Source organism: Vulpes vulpes, chromosome 7 (genome assembly GCF_048418805.1).
Source record: "Vulpes vulpes isolate BD-2025 chromosome 7, VulVul3, whole genome shotgun sequence".
Classification (NCBI taxonomy): Eukaryota; Metazoa; Chordata; class Mammalia; order Carnivora; family Canidae; genus Vulpes; species Vulpes vulpes.
Genome location: NC_132786.1, coordinates 68,161,950 through 68,179,352, shown reverse-complemented (window position 1 = coordinate 68,179,352; position 17,403 = coordinate 68,161,950). Strand labels below are relative to the sequence as shown.

At 51.8% G+C, this 17,403-nt stretch overlaps 1 protein-coding gene across 1 annotated transcript; it reads right to left on the bottom strand.

Annotated features, from left to right (window-relative positions):
* Positions 1-355: 355 nt before the first annotated feature.
* On the bottom strand, positions 356-16,007 carry AKR1B1 (aldo-keto reductase family 1 member B). The gene is made up of 10 exons (XM_072764000.1): positions 15,830-16,007; positions 7,319-7,486; positions 6,515-6,631; positions 5,718-5,795; positions 5,288-5,410; positions 4,698-4,804; positions 4,302-4,383; positions 3,829-3,912; positions 2,808-2,890; positions 356-730 (listed from the first exon to the last, which is right to left on the bottom strand). Exons 1-10 carry the CDS (start codon positions 15,893-15,895, stop codon positions 688-690), a joined length of 951 nt encoding a protein of 316 aa, XP_072620101.1. The 5' UTR covers positions 15,896-16,007; the 3' UTR covers positions 356-687.
* Positions 16,008-17,403: the final 1,396 nt, after the last annotated feature.

Here is a 17,403-nt window from a genome sequence, read left to right as displayed (position 1 = left end):
TGTGAAGTTCCAAATGGGCTTCAGTCCTCTCTCGGGTCTAACACACTGGCTATCAGCCTTGGCTGGGCCTGCAAACCTCCATGGCCTGGGGACACCCGGGGCCAAGTAGATGGGTCTCTGGGGTGAGGGCCAGACATTAGCAGCATTTAAGGCTCTCCAGGTGACTCGAATGCGCACCCACCCCAAAGCTAAATGGATGAAATCCCGGGGTGAGGGGTCCCCGGCTAGAGGGGAAGAGGTCAGGTATTCAGTCTTCTTGCCCAGCTGAGTGGTCTGCTTTATAGGCATGATGGGACGAAGGCTGAGGGACACAGAAGGTGCCGTGTTTCAATAAATCAAAATAAAACCAACAGCATCAGGTTCACAAAATAACTCTTTATTTCAGGCAAGAAGTCTGGATGAAAGGGCTACCGTTCCCGGTAGCCAAAATCCAGGTGTTAGTGGCACTATTTCAACTTTATAGATTCAACTTAGTCAGAAAAGGGTGCCAGGGTCCTACATTCCCCAGCTGGACAAGAAGAAGGGCAAAACTGGAAGAGACTCTAAACTGCTGATACTGCTCTTGAGACCCAACACTTCACGGGCCCGTCACCAGGTCACGGACCCAACACCGAGGGGCAGAGGCCACTCTACGCTACATTAGGGAGGAGGGACGTTGGGCACCTGGGCGGAGAGGCACCGACAGCTTCAGAACTCCTCAGTGAATGGATAGTCCTTGTGGGAGGCACAGCTGTCAGGAGAAAAGGAGGGACACGTCAGCTTTTCAGAGAAGGAATGTCGACATGACCAAGTACAAAAAGCAGTGGTGTCTCATTAGAGGCAGGAACACAGGCCTCAGGGGCGCGCCAGTTCAGATGCACAGCCCTCCAGGTTCGTCAGCTGGCACAGCTGTGATGGACACCATCCTCCCCATGTGCCCAGCACTGTGCCTGAAGCGCATGGGGTGCCAAGACACGATTCCTGCTCCCTGGTCACTCGGTCTAAGTGGCAGGACCGAAGAGCATCCCACAGTCTAAGACTGTAAGAAGGTGACGAGAGAGGTCAGGCGTCCATCTATGTGAGAGCCGGTGCTCCGGGGACACAGAGGGAGCACAGGGCCCTCTGGAAGCTGCCTGGTGTCAGCTGGGTCACATGTGGGACACAGGAAGCAGGGGAGGAAGGAGGCTGGGTGCTGACCCAGGGGCAGAGGTGCGGGTGTGTGTCAACAGGCCCACAGGCCCACCCAGTTGGGCCAGCAGCTCGTGTAAGGAATGTTCTGGCTCTCATGCTGGGAAGACTGGCTGGGCACAACATGAAAGGCCCAGGGTGAGCCCAGCACAGGGCAGAGGACTCTCAAACCACCTGAAACATCCCCAGAGTCTGGCCCTCATTCTTGCGTTCCCTCAGACAGGGGTAGCATCACCCTGCCCCCCAGCGACAGAGGCTCTGTAGAGCAAGAACTTCCAGAAAGCAGCCATGTACAAGTGTGTCAGCAGGAAAGCTTCTCAGGTGACCTGGGAATGCAGCGGCCAGTCTCTCCATCCCCCGCTAAACACCAGCAGCCCCCAGAATCACCCGACAGCGGTTCCTGGAGCAACACTGGACAGTGTATAGGGACCCACTGGAAAACCACTGTGGTGTCAGCCCTGATGCTCCAACATACCAGGTCAGCAGTGGGAAGGGCTCAGGGAATGAATGAATGACAGAGAGACTCTTAACAGACAACAGAGGTTACCTGGAAGATGACTCTCTACTCTCTCCCTCGCCCACTCGGTCCCAAACTGGTATTAAAGCCTACAGGTTAAGCACCAGTGACACGAGTGCAGAGAGGGCCTGGTGTGCCAGCCCCACGCTCACAGACATGGTGACACCTGGTGCATGGGACAGTGTCCTCGTCCAAGGTGTGGACCAGGGGGGTGGGGGCGGGGGGAGAGAAGGAGAGGGAGAGAGAAGGCTGGCCCCTGCCCCAGCTGAGGGCAAGTCTAAACCTGGCTCGGGAGACTATCTACCCCGAGAGACGGAGAAGAAACAGAGGCCCCACACATGGAGACAGGAGGCCCCAGGCCCGCCACACATGGAGACAGGAGGTTCCTCCTGGAAAGCAGGGAATGACTTTTATTTATTTTTTTTTTTAATTTTTTATTTATTTATGATAGTCACAGAGAGAGAGAGAGAGACAGAGACACAGGCGGAGGGAGAAGCAGGCTCCATGCACCGGGAGCCTGATGTGGGATTTGATCCCGGGTCTCCAGGATCGCGCCCTGGGCCAAAAGCAGGCGCCAAACGCTGCGCCACCCAGGGATCCCAAGGGAATGACTTTTAAACTTTAGTTACTGCACTGTAGGAGGAGGGAGGGAGAAAAAAAAAAAAAAAAACCAGCAACACCTTCCCTGTCACCTCCCTCCAATTCCAAATTATAAGCGGCAGGGAATACAAGCAGCCAGTGAAGGGGCGCCGGGGCGGGGGCGCGTCGAGAGCTTTCCTCAGCGCGTGCACCAGTCTCCCCACTGAACCCCTTCTATTAAGTTGGTGTAAGGAAGACTCATGTGCGAATTCTTCTGGGAAGGTGGCACAGGAGCCACATGGGATCAGCGGATTTCAGAAGAGCCTCAAAGATTTGAAAATTAATGCTAAAAATAGGGGGTTGCTGCCAGTTGGGCCGACCATGTCCCTGGGCTGGGGAAGGTACCCAAGAGCACATGTCCTGGCATCTTCCCCACGGCCATGAGTGGCTCAGCTGACACGGGCTGCAGTGTTTCCTGCGGCACGTGGACGGGACCCCAACACCACGGCCTCCCCCAGCAGGCCCTCCCCCAGGCCTCACTCACCTCACCAAGGCACAGACCCTCCAGTTCCGGTTGTAGCTGAGTAAGGTGGTCATGTCCACACTACTCAGCTCAAAGTCAAAGACCTCAAAAGAAAAAAAAAAAATCCAGTAAGTTCTTCAAAGAAAGGTCAGGCACAGAATACCCAAGTGTCCAACGGTTCTGCACAGGGCCATCGAGGAGACACCGCCCTGCGTGGGGAGCCACAGTGAGGAGGACACAGCAGTGGGACTGACTGGGGTGCCCTTTGGAGAAGGCACAGCACGGGCCGGGTACCACAGCGAATGGGGAGAGACCCCTGCGCTTCAGGAGCTCCCGGCAAATGGTACTGTTAGTCCCACTGAGTAACAGTGGAGACCTACAGGTTAAGCACCAGTGACACGAGTGCAGAGAGGGCCTGGTGTGCCAGCCCCACGCTGTGGAGCTGTGAATGACCATTCACAGCTGTGGAGACCAGAGAATGCAGCACTTCCGTGACAAGTGCTGGTCGGGGGAAAAGAATGGATCACAAGGGTTTCTGCCTCAGTTTACAGGGAGGCAACATGAAGAGAAAGATCAACGACTCCAACAGAAGCAATGAGTGACTGCACAGCATGAGGGAGATGCCACAAAAAGCACTGAGGCTCCCAGAGGAATTGGGAACGGAGCCCAACTGGGGAACTGCAGGATACAGAGGACGGTATGTGAGATGGGTCTATACTGCCAAGTAACAGCTGGACAGAGAGGACGACAAAGGTCCGTCAGGAAGGGGGGGGCTCCCAAGAGGTCAGCAGGCAGGCCCAAGGCAGCACCCGGCGACACAAGGAGGGCCGTGGGGTTAGAATGTGCAGAGGGCAGCCTGCTGTCCACTCCATGCTCTCACACCTATGGGCATGTGTGCAAAGACTACACAGGTGTGGACACAGGATGGCTCCCTGCGAGGTGACAGGAAGCTGGGGGTGCCACACCGGACAATCCAGGCACGACAGGAGGCCCTGTCCCCTTCTCCACTGAGAACAACTAGGCCAGCCAGCCAGGGTCTCACCTGAAAGTTCTCAGCAATGCGTTCGGGTGTCACGGACTTGGGAATCACGACCAAATTCCTCTGCATGGGGAACCGGATCAGAACCTGCGAACAGACGTGCCAAGTGTTCATCTACATTACTATATATAATCTTCTATGTGGTTGGGTCACTCAGTCTTATACGGCCACTCTCCAAAGAGGGAAGTTCCAGAACTTCACATGGGAGAAAACGGAGGCTCAGAGAGGTCAGGGTCATCCCACCTACGCCAGCAAATGCTGCCCTTTCGGGTGGCCTGTAGAGGTAGTCGGAGGATGCTACCCTCCCCATCAACGGCAATCTGCTGGCTTCCTTGTCTGTGCCGCTTTCTACCACACACTCCAGGGCCTTGAGCTACACTTCCAGGGAGCCATGGCTAGGCTTGGTTGCCTCTCCCTCCCCACCGTGAATGCAGGGAATTCTGGGAACAGTCACGGGCACCTGCAGAGGACAGTACCTGGGCTGTTGTTTTATTGTGCTTGGCTGCGATCGCTTTGATCCGGGGATCCTCCAACAGGGAAGGGTCCTCAGGCTTGGCCCTGGAGACAAAGATGGCCCATGTGAGCAACCACCATCGCTTTCACTCAAGGCAGCTGGCAATTAACTGCCATTGACCTTAGAGGGCAGCCCTGCACGCCCTTCCTGATTTGAAGTTCAGGTACAAACTCCCAACCCGCTGGGAAAAGAGCAGACATCCTGCTACTAGAAATACCACCCAGGAAACCCAACAAGAGGCTCTGGGGTAGGTTTGCAAACGAGTGCCGGAAACATGTTCCTCGATGCTGAGTTTTTCTTTCTAGCATTTCTAACCTTCACCAACGGACAAGAGAACACGATCTGCTAGGAACCTCACCAGGGCCTGTCGGGGGAGCCAAGGGGACTATAGGCGGTCACCACGATGCCTTTGGCTTGGCAGTACTGGATTAACTTCTCCTGAGTGAGGTACGGGTGGCACTCGATCTGCAAATGCAAACACGGACAGATGCTGGCCTGTGGGCACAGGTGTCGGGACACACAGAAGTGCCCCCTCCGCAGACAGAAAATGATGTCCAAACAACATAGTGTCTCCCTGATGAGCTAGAACAGCTGTCTACACTTCCCAGCTCCTGTCCTCAACAGGAATAACAATGATGTGCTCATGGATGTACTGTGGCCGTGGGCCCTAAGGGTTTATTTTGGCTTTGGCCATTTATCAACTGTGACGGGTCTCAGGATCTCAACGTCTGCAGGCTGATACTCTGGGAGACCCTGAGTCATCACAAGCCAGTCTCAAAGCCTGTGTCTCCTGCAAGTTCGGCTCCCAGACAGGTTGTCATCATGCTCTGTCCCAAATCAGGACCTGCCTCCTGGCTGCTCCCTGGGTGACACGGACCTTAAGTAACTGCCAGGTTCAGACAGTAACAAAGCAGGCTCCCGGGCACACCCTTCCCTCAGGATGTTTACCTGGTTAACAGCAGGCTTATATTTTAAGCCAGGTTTGTTTAAGATCTTCTCAATTTGGAGATGGTTGAAGTTGGAGACTCCAATGGCTTTCACCAGCCCTTCATCCACCAGCTGTTCCATGGCCTAACAACAGAAGAGGGTGCATGTGCTGCTCACACGTGCCCAAGAGGACAAAGACAGGAAAAGCATCTCTGGCTCTGGTTTAACAGGTCCTACCCTTACTAACCGGAGCCACTGAATGAGATCTTTGAGAAGCCCAGAGACACCAAGACACAAGTCAGGCTGGCTTTACTAACACAGGGAAAACAGAGAACAGAGACGGTGACCAAATACTTGAATGCAGTGAAAGACAAGGCAGGGCAGAGCAGATCACTCACAGAAGAACGGGAACCAGAGAGGAAGGAGAAGACCGAGTCAGGGACTGCCTTACCTCCCACGTGTCCACAAAACTGGTGTCACTGGGAATCACATTGCCTTCCCCATCCAATGGGAAATATTCCTTCCCGGCCTGTTATAACAACAATCAGTCAATGACAGCCTTCCACAGACCTAAGTCTTTGAAAGCAAAGTCCAAAAAAAAAAAAAAAAAAAAAAAAAAATCACTCCTAAGTACCAAGTTTTCCAAATGTAACCAAGGGCAAACCCATGGGCCAGCAGGGAGAAGAAAACAGGCCCCAGACACTTGTCCTTTCAGATGGTTGCAGCTGGCGGTCAGAGGGAACCAGCACAACAAAACAGGGCTGGCTACAGGATAAATACTATGTGCCTTCACTCTGGCTGACAAAGCACACAATGGACCCTATGGCCAGAAAGAAGGCAAAGGATGTGATAACCCATTTCTTTGAGCAGAGACTCAGGCTCTGCCAGGGAACAGGTATGAGGCTTCCCCAGGATGGGGCCTGTGTGCGGAATGCATGACCGTACCCACGTGCATCAGGTCTTTGGGGCCCTGGCAGCTTATCACCTGGGCCACGTGTGTGGTCACAGTTTGCAACAGGACCACCAGCAAATGACAAAGCACAGTGCTTCTCCAATTCTGTAATAGGCAAATGCGTCTGTGGTTCACATTCAGCAGACCTGGGGTGGGGGGGGATTTCTAACAAGGGTAATGCCACTGGCTGCTGCTCCAGGACACACACACACAGGGTGTGTTGCCCGGCTGTACCCGAGCAAAGGAGGACCTAACACATCACAGGCTGCACGGAGGGAGCACCCCCTGCCGCTTACCTTGAAGCCCGTGGGCCAGTGAATAAGGTAGAGGTCCAGGTAGTCGAGCTTCAGGTCGCTGAGCGTCTTCTGGCAGGCCCCCTTCACCATGCTCTTCTCGTGGTATGTACACCACAGCTGGAACCAGTGAGAGAGCATGTCTTAGCTTGCGCGCAGGAGGCTGTATCCCAGCCGGGAGCCAAAGAGCTCCAAGACACAACCCACCCCTTTCACTGTGATGCTATGATGGCGGTGGGCGAGTTTCCATTGCATGCAGTGCATCCTAACTTTCCAAAGGCAGGCCAGATAATTAGGTCAGGGAAACTGCTCAGAGGGACCAAAGTGAAGGCATGATATAGAATGGACAGGTCGGGAAGGCCCCGGCCCGAAACACGAGCTCTCAGGGCCACTTTCCTACACGGCTGGTCCGTGGGGCCAGCCTCATCCTCCAACCCGGTGTTCCTTTGGGCCAACAACAGCCTCCAGGTGAAAGATGGTGCCAGCAGTGGAGGTCGTCTCCAGATGGAAACCAAGTTCCGTCCTCAAAGATAACTCCCTGGAAAGGGAGGCCCAACCCACCCACAATCGAAGTCTCATCAACAAGAGGCTCTAGCCAACAGTGCTACACAGAATGACCATCCCATAAAGAACAGGTGACTGGTGGAGCCTCTGGTCAACCCCCTGCCCCAGAAGAGTGGCCTCCTGAGCAATAACCATAGCATATTCAGTGGCCCCAGAGGATGGCTTCGGCACCTAAGCCAACGCTGCCACTGGACAGGTATGGAGTTCGAAGCCTATGGCCCAGGCTGCCCTGCAGAGTAGCACCTTGCTGACGATGAAGAGGTCCTCACGCTTCACCACCTGCTCCTTGAGCTTCTCCTGGATGGCCAAGCCCACCTCATTCTCATTCTGGTACACGTGAGCGCAGTCGATGTGGCGGTACCCAAGGTCAATCGCAACCTTCACAGCATCGGTCACTTTGCCGGGAGGGGACTGAAAGGAAGAGGAACAGGAGGCATGCCGTTAAAATAAAAAACGAAGCAGCCCAGGCAGCGTGAACTCCACACTATTCACTGAAGCTCCCACCCGTCTCCAGTGGCCTGTGGATATCTGTGGCTTAAGCAGCTTCCTAAACCACTCGCTCTCAAACGAGCTGGGGAACCGAGGTGCAATGCCGCGTGGTGTCACATTAGGATATCCTGGCCACCACGCAGTGGCAGCCTACACCACCTTCAAGAGATGTGCCAATGTGGTCTCGATTGCTTCTTTCCATCTGTTGATTTACAAACCATGGTATAAGAAAAAACCCCTACCTGCATCTACTGGGTTTCCAAGACAGTGAGGGGCACCGGCATGGTTTCCTCCAAATAGTTCAGAGCCTTTTACCAACTGCTGTACACATTAACCCACTGCCCCTCCGGTGTCTGAGCTGGCCCTGAACACCCATGCTTTACTTCTCCTTTTGGGTGTAGATCCTGACATTGGCACTCATTCTTAGGTGGTTCTGGGGGATCACAGTAAAGTCAAGCATGTTACTGATACAGATTCAGAGGCCCAGATCTAGTGAGACTCTGCCGTGAGAGGCAGGGGTGGGACAGGCCCCTCTGAGACATCAGCACAGATATGAGTCAACAGGAAAGGGAAAACAGGAGTCGATAGTTTTTGGGCAGAGCCACACAGGGACTGCACAGCTGTCAGTGCCCAAGCCAGCTGCCGGCTCTGTGACCAGGACGGGACACAGGTTCCCAGGACAGACCTCCTGGGAGTGGGAGGAGGTGCTTGGGAGCTTTCAAGCTCTGCCCGCACCCAGACTGACCACCTGGAGGTTTACTCCGTCTCCTCACTGATCCTCTCAGACCACAGATGTGACAAATACACACGTGTGCAACAGACTGTGCAGTGAACACAGCGCATTCCTCCAGGGAGCTGGGGGAGAAGAGAATGGAAAGGAAAACTGCCCGGGGCCATGGGCAGCTGCACATGTTCACGGGTTTGGCATCAGCTGTTGGGAATGGGCACAAGGGGTAGGAAGGGGGACAGGGCGCCAGTGGGAATGAGCGTCTGGCCAGAGCTGCCGGGATGTTGAGGCTCAGCCCCAAGGCGGGAGCAGGGCACATTCCCCAGGTACCTGCCACTGCAGCTGGCACACAGGCAGAGGCATGACCCAAGCCAGGCCCAGGAGACTCAGTCTCGGGAACCACCAGGCCAAGCTTCCATTCTGTGGGGGGTCTCCATGCTGGGAGAATGGGAGCCTGGAGCTGCTTGCAAGACAGTGGGGCTAGAGATAGCAGGATCCAGAGAGATTGCTCCTGGTGGCATCACGAGTAGCCCTGGCTGGTATGCCCATGGGCATCTCCTAAGTCCATGAATCCCCACCTCAAACGTACTTTTTTTTTTTTCAAACGTACTTTTTTGTGTGCCGAAGATTAAGTTGGTTATTCAGTTGCTTGGAACCAGAAAACTGCACGCTAGGATAATCAAGGCTGCTGAGAGAGTGGCACAAAACTGGGAAAAAGTTCATGTTGTGTTTTCATAGAGAAGCCAAGGACAGAAATGACTCCGGAGATCAGCTAGGGACACATGTACTGGGAAGATGGCCACACTGCTATCCAAGGGAGAGAAAAACAAAAGCAAGAACTGTTTGGCATTTTATAAATTCAATTTGTAGAAAGAAGTTGTAGCAATTTGTGACAAGACTCCTGAGAATGGAAACTGTGTGCCAGCCTCCCCTTTTGGGGACACCTGTGCCATACGGGCCACATGCTCTGCCGAGGGAGGACTGACTGGTCTGCCCTGGGCTGGCCCTGAACAGGCCTTTTGGTTACCAGAAGGCATTGGCCTGGGCTGATCATGTCACTGAATGCAACCCAACCAGTGCGGTGTTTGGTACACACTGGCTCAAACTGAAAATATGGACGTTTTCACTAGTTTCAAACATGTTAGTACGCTGAATCTTTATCACAACCCCCAGCAGGTCCTGTTATCTCTATAGATAAGGGAAATATGGCACGGAAAAGTGATGCAAGTGGCCCACAATCACAGTCAGTCAAAGAGGTCAGGACTCAAACCTTGGCAAAGGACCTGAGAGCCATGCTCTGCCAAGAGGTCTGTCCTCCTGTGTGAACCCCGAGAGGCACAGACACATCAGTCACTGAGAGGACAAATCTGCTGGGCTTGCAGAAGCCATTCTCTGCAATGAAAATACGCCAGAATCCACAAACTACCTTCAATCATTAATCATCTCAATCTAACCCTTCCCAGAAACTGCTCTTATCACTAATGAATCAGCCAATTTAAGATTTGGTTAAAAAAAAAAATTAAATTTAAATTTAAAAAATCCCACAATAAACTTGGTAATGCTATGACGTGATTACACTATCTCTCCGTTTCATGTCTGCACTTAAAAACTCACACAGAAGGGAGCAGTCCAAACTGAAACTTTGAAAAGGAAATAAATCATGATATATTTCCAGACATCTCACTGCAGATCTGCAGAAAATCCTTCTAGGAAATGCTCAAATCACAAACGACCAAACTGTTTAAATCCTGTAGACTAAATCATGTTTTAACTCGATTCTGCCAACGATCCGCCCTGTGACTTAGGCAAATCCATGCATGCCCAAGTCTCCTGGACCTTACAGCTCCAGAGCACTAGCTCAGGCACCAACCTGACTGTCTAGGCCGACGGCATCAAGGGAAGACAGTGAGAACTCCTGGCCCCGGGCCCCCATCACCTCCACAAGACAGGCCTCCCTGGCTCCTCGCTTTCTAACACCAGCAGCCAGCCAATACCAACTGAGACCATTATATTAGCGCCCTTCCCCTTAACATCCGCGCACTTTCAAAACCTCATCATCTTCCCTTTGCACGTAGCCCTGACCTGTCACTTTAAGATAATAATCCTCCCTCTATTCCCTCTGCAAGGTTCAACTCCAAAGGTTCTAAAGTGGGGTCAGTGGCAAAAAGATAAAGTATTTCAGACTGAATATCCCTTGCAGTATTAGCCATGGGTATTTCTGGCCAGAGGGGATTGTGCTCTTTCTGATGCATTTTTTTAGAAATTGCCTCTAGTTTGCAGGTATTACTTTTGCAATGAAAGTGGGGTGGAGAACAAAGGGAACTTTACTTTGGGGAAAAAAAAATCCCAGGTAAGATGTATGAGAAGTGTCCCAAAATAATCCTAGAGTAAGGAATAAGAAACCGTAACTTCTGACGCGAACTTAGATTTAATAAAGAAACAGGGTCATCGACCTCTGAAGCCTTTAAAAGTACCATGATCACAGAAAAGCTGTCCCCAAGAACATTATTTAACTTCTTCCACCTAAAGCAGCTTTTCTTTACAGAAACTCAACCTGCATCTAAGAGAAACTCATCTTATTTTCTATTACTAAGCTAGTTTAAATACTAGTGGTCTCTCAATATAATTTTCTATTTTAAGTGTTCATTTAAGTGTAAGTCATTTCAACCAAATTCAAGTGTAACAGGCATTTGTGACTTCTCAGAACGTATGCCAAGTTCCAAAGAATTCGCTTAGAATCTTCTGGAACAGGACCTGGCAAACTTTTTCTTAAGATGCCAGACAAAATATTTTAAGCTTTGTGGGCCAAATGGTTGGTCACAACCGTTCCACTGCGTTGCTGCAGCACAGAAGTGGTCACAAATAATACATATGCATGAGATCCATTCTAATAAAACTTTATTAACAAAAAACAGGCTGGGGGTTGTAGTTTACCAACCCCTTTCTATGTCAGAAGAGCATACAAAGAAATGGGAATTAGGCAAGAGGCCCAAGCCTATTCGCAAATAAAATTTCTGGTGTCCGATTCCACATCGGGATAACAGAAAGTTAGGTATTCTGATACTGAACGTGGGTGTTTTGGGAGCTAAGAGGGTTTAATCCTTGTTCTAATTTAGCCAATTGACAACACAGTGTCAATCATATTTAATCATATTAAATACATGTCAATTATATATTGATCTTAGTTGATTTCAGGTAAATTTGAGCAAGCTGGCCTGCTCACTCTGTGTGGCACAATGCTCCCTCTCTGCACAAATGGGAGACTGCAGATCTAGTAGTAGTTTTGTAGAACACCAAGGCTTAAAACCTGCCACAGCCTTAGGACTCCAACAGACCAAGCATGGGGGAGAATCCAGAGGACCACTACAACTTGCTACCTTTCAGCCAATCTACAGTCAATAGAAAGTGCACTTTCCACTGTTTGGTGCAGATAAGTCAACCCCACTGGGCTCCCCATCAGGATGTCCGCATCATTTTACAGTTCCATACAAATAAGGAGTTGACTGCGCTTTTCATTTGCCTTATCACATAAAATCAGGCAATCTGGCTACTATTTTGCATCAAAGCTCATAATCTGGCTTGGCAATAAACACAAACTAATAAAACTGAAATAAACTTCCTCGTGCTCAACTCAAATCAGTCTCTGCTGAATTCTAAGACACGGAGCTCCCCACTTGGTTGAGACGGGGATGGACAGGCCCTGCTTGGGGAAGACTTATTTAAAGATGTTTGATCTTGAAGTGTGCCAGTCGAGGCCTGCAGGGGGACGAGGCAGGTGAAGGGTAAAACCAAGTTATTGTCGCAGCTCTGATGCCAGCACCGCTACCCTCTCCCCGAACCTGGGATCTTGGGGCCATTACAAGCTAGCTCCACTCTGGGAATGTGGCAGGAAAGTCTTTCTCAGCACATTTTCTTCTACTTCATATGTTCATGAAGGGGGAGATATCACCCTGGCAAAAAGTGGTTCAGTGGGAGCAAAATAATTCACTTATTTATTAATTAAATCTTAGCTTACACGATGGTTTGTGGCCCTTTGAAGGGCCCATACTTTTTCCCCCCAAAGTAAAGTTCCCTTTGTTCTCCACCCCCTTCATTGCAAAATACTTGCAAACTAGAGACAATTTCCAAAAAAAAAAAAAAAAAACATCAGAAAGAGCACTGCCCCGTCTTGCCAGAAATCCCCATGGCGAATACTACAAGGGATTCAGTCTGAAATACTTTGTCTTTTTACCACTGACACCACTTTAGAACCTTTAGGGTTGAGCCTTGAAGGTGGAATAGAGGGAGGATTATTATCTTTTTTTTTTTTTAATTTTTTTTATTTATTTATGATAGTCACAGAAAGAGAGAGAGAGAGAGAGAGGCAGAGACACAGGCAGAGGGAGAAGCAGGCTCCATGCACCGGGAGCCCGACGTGGGATTCGATCCCGGGTCTCCAAGATCGCGCCCTGGGCCAAAGGCAGGCGCCAAACCGATGCGCCACCCAGGGATCCGGATTATTATCTTAAAGTGACAGGTAAGAGCTACGTGCAAGGGGGATGATGATGAGGTTTTGAAAGTGTGTGTATATAAAGGGGAGGGGCGCTAATATGATGATCTCAGTTGGTATGGGGCGCTAATATGATGATCTCAGTTGGTATGTTAACATTTTATGTGGGGGGCAAGTAGGGAAAAACGTATCCAATGTTCCTGGGTGAAGGCAAGTAGGGAAAAACGTGTCCAATGTTCTAAACTATTTAGAAGAGATAATGTAAAAGGGGTTAAGAGAAACACAGTTGTACTCCACTTCTCGGTTTGGAGTATGTAGGTGCATTATAATGACCATATCACCAACAATTTTTCAGCTAGATCAGAGCGTTTACGAGCAACAGGACTGCGGCTGGTGTCAGAAGAAGTAATCTCTGCTTTAACAGATTCCTGGCAACACAGTGTTGGTAGGTGTACTTCCTGTCTAATGGGGAAGGCAAGCTTCCCGGGGAGAAACACTCGCTAAGCCGCACGGGGTCTGAGGCAGAGATGCTCACCCGTCTGCCTGAAAGCCTCCCCTCCAAAGACAGAAGGGCAAATTTAAGGACCTTTGATGCAAAAGCAGAGGAGACCACTAGAGCCCTGTGAAGGGTCTGGATGGTGCAACAGACGTCATGACAGGAGAGATCCACAAGAATAAGGAACCAGCTAGCCCCTTGCAGAGCCACCCTCACTTCTCACAAAGATAAGCAAATGCTACTTAGATCACTCCTTCTTTTGCCCAGCATCTGTGAAGAAATATGTACACACACATATGGGGGAAAAGGGAATAGCCACTCTCTATAGAACTGTTATACTTGGGGATCCCTGGGTGGCTCAGTGGTTTCGCGCCTGCCTTCGGCCCAGGGTGCGATCCTGGTCGGACTCCCGACGCATGGAGCCTGCTTCTCCCTCTGTGTGTCTCTGCCTCTCTCTCTCTCTCTATGTCTATCACAAATAAATAAGAACTTAGTCTGCCAGAATGAATGACTTAAGTGTAGATTTTTATGATGCTATTTTAAATAAATATGTAGCACCTCAGGGCATTAAGTGCTGAGGTGCAGGATTTAAAACTCTCTTTATAAAGCACCTCAGTGGCTCAATTGGTTAAGAGCCTGACTCTTGACTTCAGGAGAGTGAGATCAGACTCTGCCCTCGGCGTGGAGACTGCTTAAGAATCTCTCTTCCCCTCTCCCTCTGTACCCACCCATCCAGCTTTCACGCACGCTCTCTAAAAGAGAAATAAAACATAGGGGCGCCTGGGTGGCTCGGGCGGTTAAGTGTTCAGATCTTGGTTTCAGCTCAGGTCACGAGTTCAGAGCCCTGGGCCTGAGAGCCCCGTATCAGGCTCTGAGCTCAACGTGGAGTCCGCTTGAGGATTCTTGCTCTCTTCCTCTGCCCTTGTTCGTGTGCTCCCTCTTTCTCGCTAAATAAATCTAAGATAATAAACAGAATCTTTTAAAAAATGTTAAGACCCTCTTTTTAACAACTTTATTCCTTATTCACCCTAGAGCAGTAGTTTTCAAACAATGGGCTATGGTCTGGCACATAACTTCTGAAACCACAAAACAGAATAAAGGTATCAGAATTCATCCCACCTAGCAATGTTTTGTGGATCTTTTGTTCCAGTTTTAGGTATATATCTGCATGTTGCCTGCATCAGTATATAAACTGTAATGATAGACTATTGCCACAAAAGTGTCTTTTTCACATCCATTCCAAGAGAATAACCCTCAACAGATGAGATTTAACTCAGTATCCCAGTCATAATTTAATTATGCCTCCAGAGCCAACCATGCATCATTGGGCTTTTTGAAGGAAAACACAAATTATACATGCGCTGATTACTTTGGCCAAGAAACACTTTGTGCGTGAAGCATCTCTAGGATCCTTATTTACAAATTTTCAACTGCAGCTTTTAAGGGTAGAGGTAAACGGCACCCTCTGCTCTACATCAATTCTTTAACGGTGCACTTGACCCTCGGTCTCTCCTGTCCTTGTCCGTGTGTACATATCCAACGCCCAGGTCCTCATTCAAAGTTCCTGCAAAAACCTGGGTCATCACTACAGAATGTAATACCCCAAAGCTAACTTCTAAGGAGCTTTTATTTCTAAGATTTCTAAAAATGTGTTCATGAGAGACAGAGCGAGGCAGAGACACTGCAGGAGGCGGGGCAGGCTCCCTGGGGCTCCCTCCGGGAGCCTGGGATCAGGACGGAGTGGAAGGCAGGCACATGCGCACCTGCCGAGCCACCCAGGTGCCCTCGGGAGAGCTTAGAAACACTGGGGGCCGTTCCAGCGCCCAGAATACCCCCGCGCTGTGCTGCCTACTTCGCAGATAACCAGGCCAGCCCTTTCATTCCTCACGAGGTCTCAACGCGCGGCGGGAAGATTCCGGCGTTGCTCAGCCCCGGAGTCTCCGCTCCCCGCCAGCCACACTCCCCGGGCGGCGACCACCGCGCGCCTGCGACACCCGCGCCCCGAGGCGGTCCGCGCCGCGTCGGGGCCCGCAGATGGGTGCATCGGGGCAAGCTCGTGGCGGCCAATTCAATCACCTGCAGTCGCCGCGCTCAGTGAGCGCTTATTCCTGAGAGAGCAAGAGCGGAAACAAAGACAAACTATTCGGGAGAGAGACGGGCGCGCGGGGCCGCCGGGGCGGCGGGGCCGAGGCTGGGCCGAGGCGGGCGCCCCCCACATCCGCTGCGGCCCGCGCCCGCCCCCGCCCCCGCCCCCGCCCGGGCTCCTCGCGGCTCCGCAGCCGCGGGGCTCGGCGCTCTTGGTCTTGGTCTTGGTCTTCCAGCCGGGGCCGGGGTCGGTTCCCAGTGCGGCCCAGGAGGGGGTCCCTGCCCCCTGCCCCCTGCGCCCCCCCGCGGCCCCCGCCCCCGCCCGCCGCCCCGAGGCCAGGCCAGGCCCGGCCGAGGACGGCTCCACCGAGGCCCGGGCGTGCCGGGCGGGGGCCGCGCCGGGTCACCGCGGGTCCCTTCCGCCCCAGGCCGCGCCGCGCCGCGCCCGCCGCGCCCCGCGGCTCCTACCTTCCAGGTGCCCAGCCCCAGGACCGGCATCTTGGCGCCGTTGCAGAGCACGAGGTGGCTGGCCATGGCCGTCAAGCTCCGCGGACCGCGCCCGAGGACCACGCGGCGCCGCCCGGCGCAGACCTTTAAATAGCCGCTGCGGCGGGCAGAAGGGGCGGGGCCGCCGGGCGCGCAGATCCGCAATGGCGGCTTCTGATTGGCCGACCTGGGGCGCCGCGCCCGGCTCCTCCCGGACGCCTCTTCCGCTGGGTCCCAGAGGGGCCGGATTCTTTCCGCTCGGCTGGCTCGCCCCCGCCCCCGCCCCCGCCCCCGCCCCCGCCCGCCGCGGTGGAGACCTGCCAAGCCCGGGGCGCGCGCTGACCGCCCTGCTGCACCAAAGTGGCGGAGGTCCGTGCAGAAGTCGACTGGGAAGGAGCTCGGCTTTCGTGGTTTTCTTTGTTTGTTAAGGAGCCCAGCAGGATACGTGTGTCTAATGCCCAAGCCTATAGCCGTGCTCTTTGACAATTGGACCGATGTCCCAGCTCTAACCTACAGGAATCCTACCGACAAGTAGGGCTTAGCGCATTTTGCTTTCGGAAGGTACACACCAGGGAAATCTTGCCGCCTTGTTGCAGAGCACCTTCTGGAGGCCGCAGTTGACGCAGCCCGTGTGTGGCGGCCTGGGGCGATTGGGCATCCCACTGCCGCGGCGAGCGTGGTTGAACGGGTCTTCCCCAAAAGCCGGCGTCCCTTGAGGTTAGGCATCCCTGATGGGCTCGGTCCAGAATACACAGGAGAATACGTTGGGTCTTCAGAAAACAAGACTCTTATCAAAACGGCAAGTTTCAGTAGGATAACTTAGCAGAACTCTCTAGAAGAGTGAATAGAAACCCACCAAAGAAAAGTTCACTTTAATACTATAGCTTCTAGTATTTCAAAATCAGGAGATGCTCAATAATAGGTTGACTAGCTTAAATCGTCAGGTAAGAAGACATTATTTTCCAATATGCCCAAAAGAAAGTTACCGGAAGAACTTGGAAGATAATTTGGATTTCTTTTCAACAACCTCTCTCCATGATTCTCTATCCTACCCCAAAACGGCTCTTTCTGCTCCATCACCCTCTAATCTTTCCTAAGTATGCAAGATTGAGACCACATCTGCAGGGGACAATGACTCAGGAACCAGGGCTCACTAAACTCCATTCTGGTGATTTTCCACTTGGCGACTTCTAAAAAGTGTCCCCTAGGAAAAATTTACACACAACGGGTTAGCCCAGATACTTTTCCATTTGACTTTTATAAAAACTTGTTAGCTGGCAAATTCTGACCCTACTTGTCCCCAAACAATAGAATTTTAATTAGGACCTTCGGCTGGGGACTTGGTTTGTAATAAAACAGCAGTAGACTAATACTCTTCATTCATAACATTTCTGTTGATGGATTATATCCAAAGGATTTTTTTTTCCCAAAGGGCTAGTCCCTTGGGAAAATGACACACCTTAAATGATCAGGTTGGTATGCATGGAGGGGTCATCTGTAGAGACATGGACCCAATATGAACGTCTTACTGTTTCTGTGATGATTGAGGATGAAAG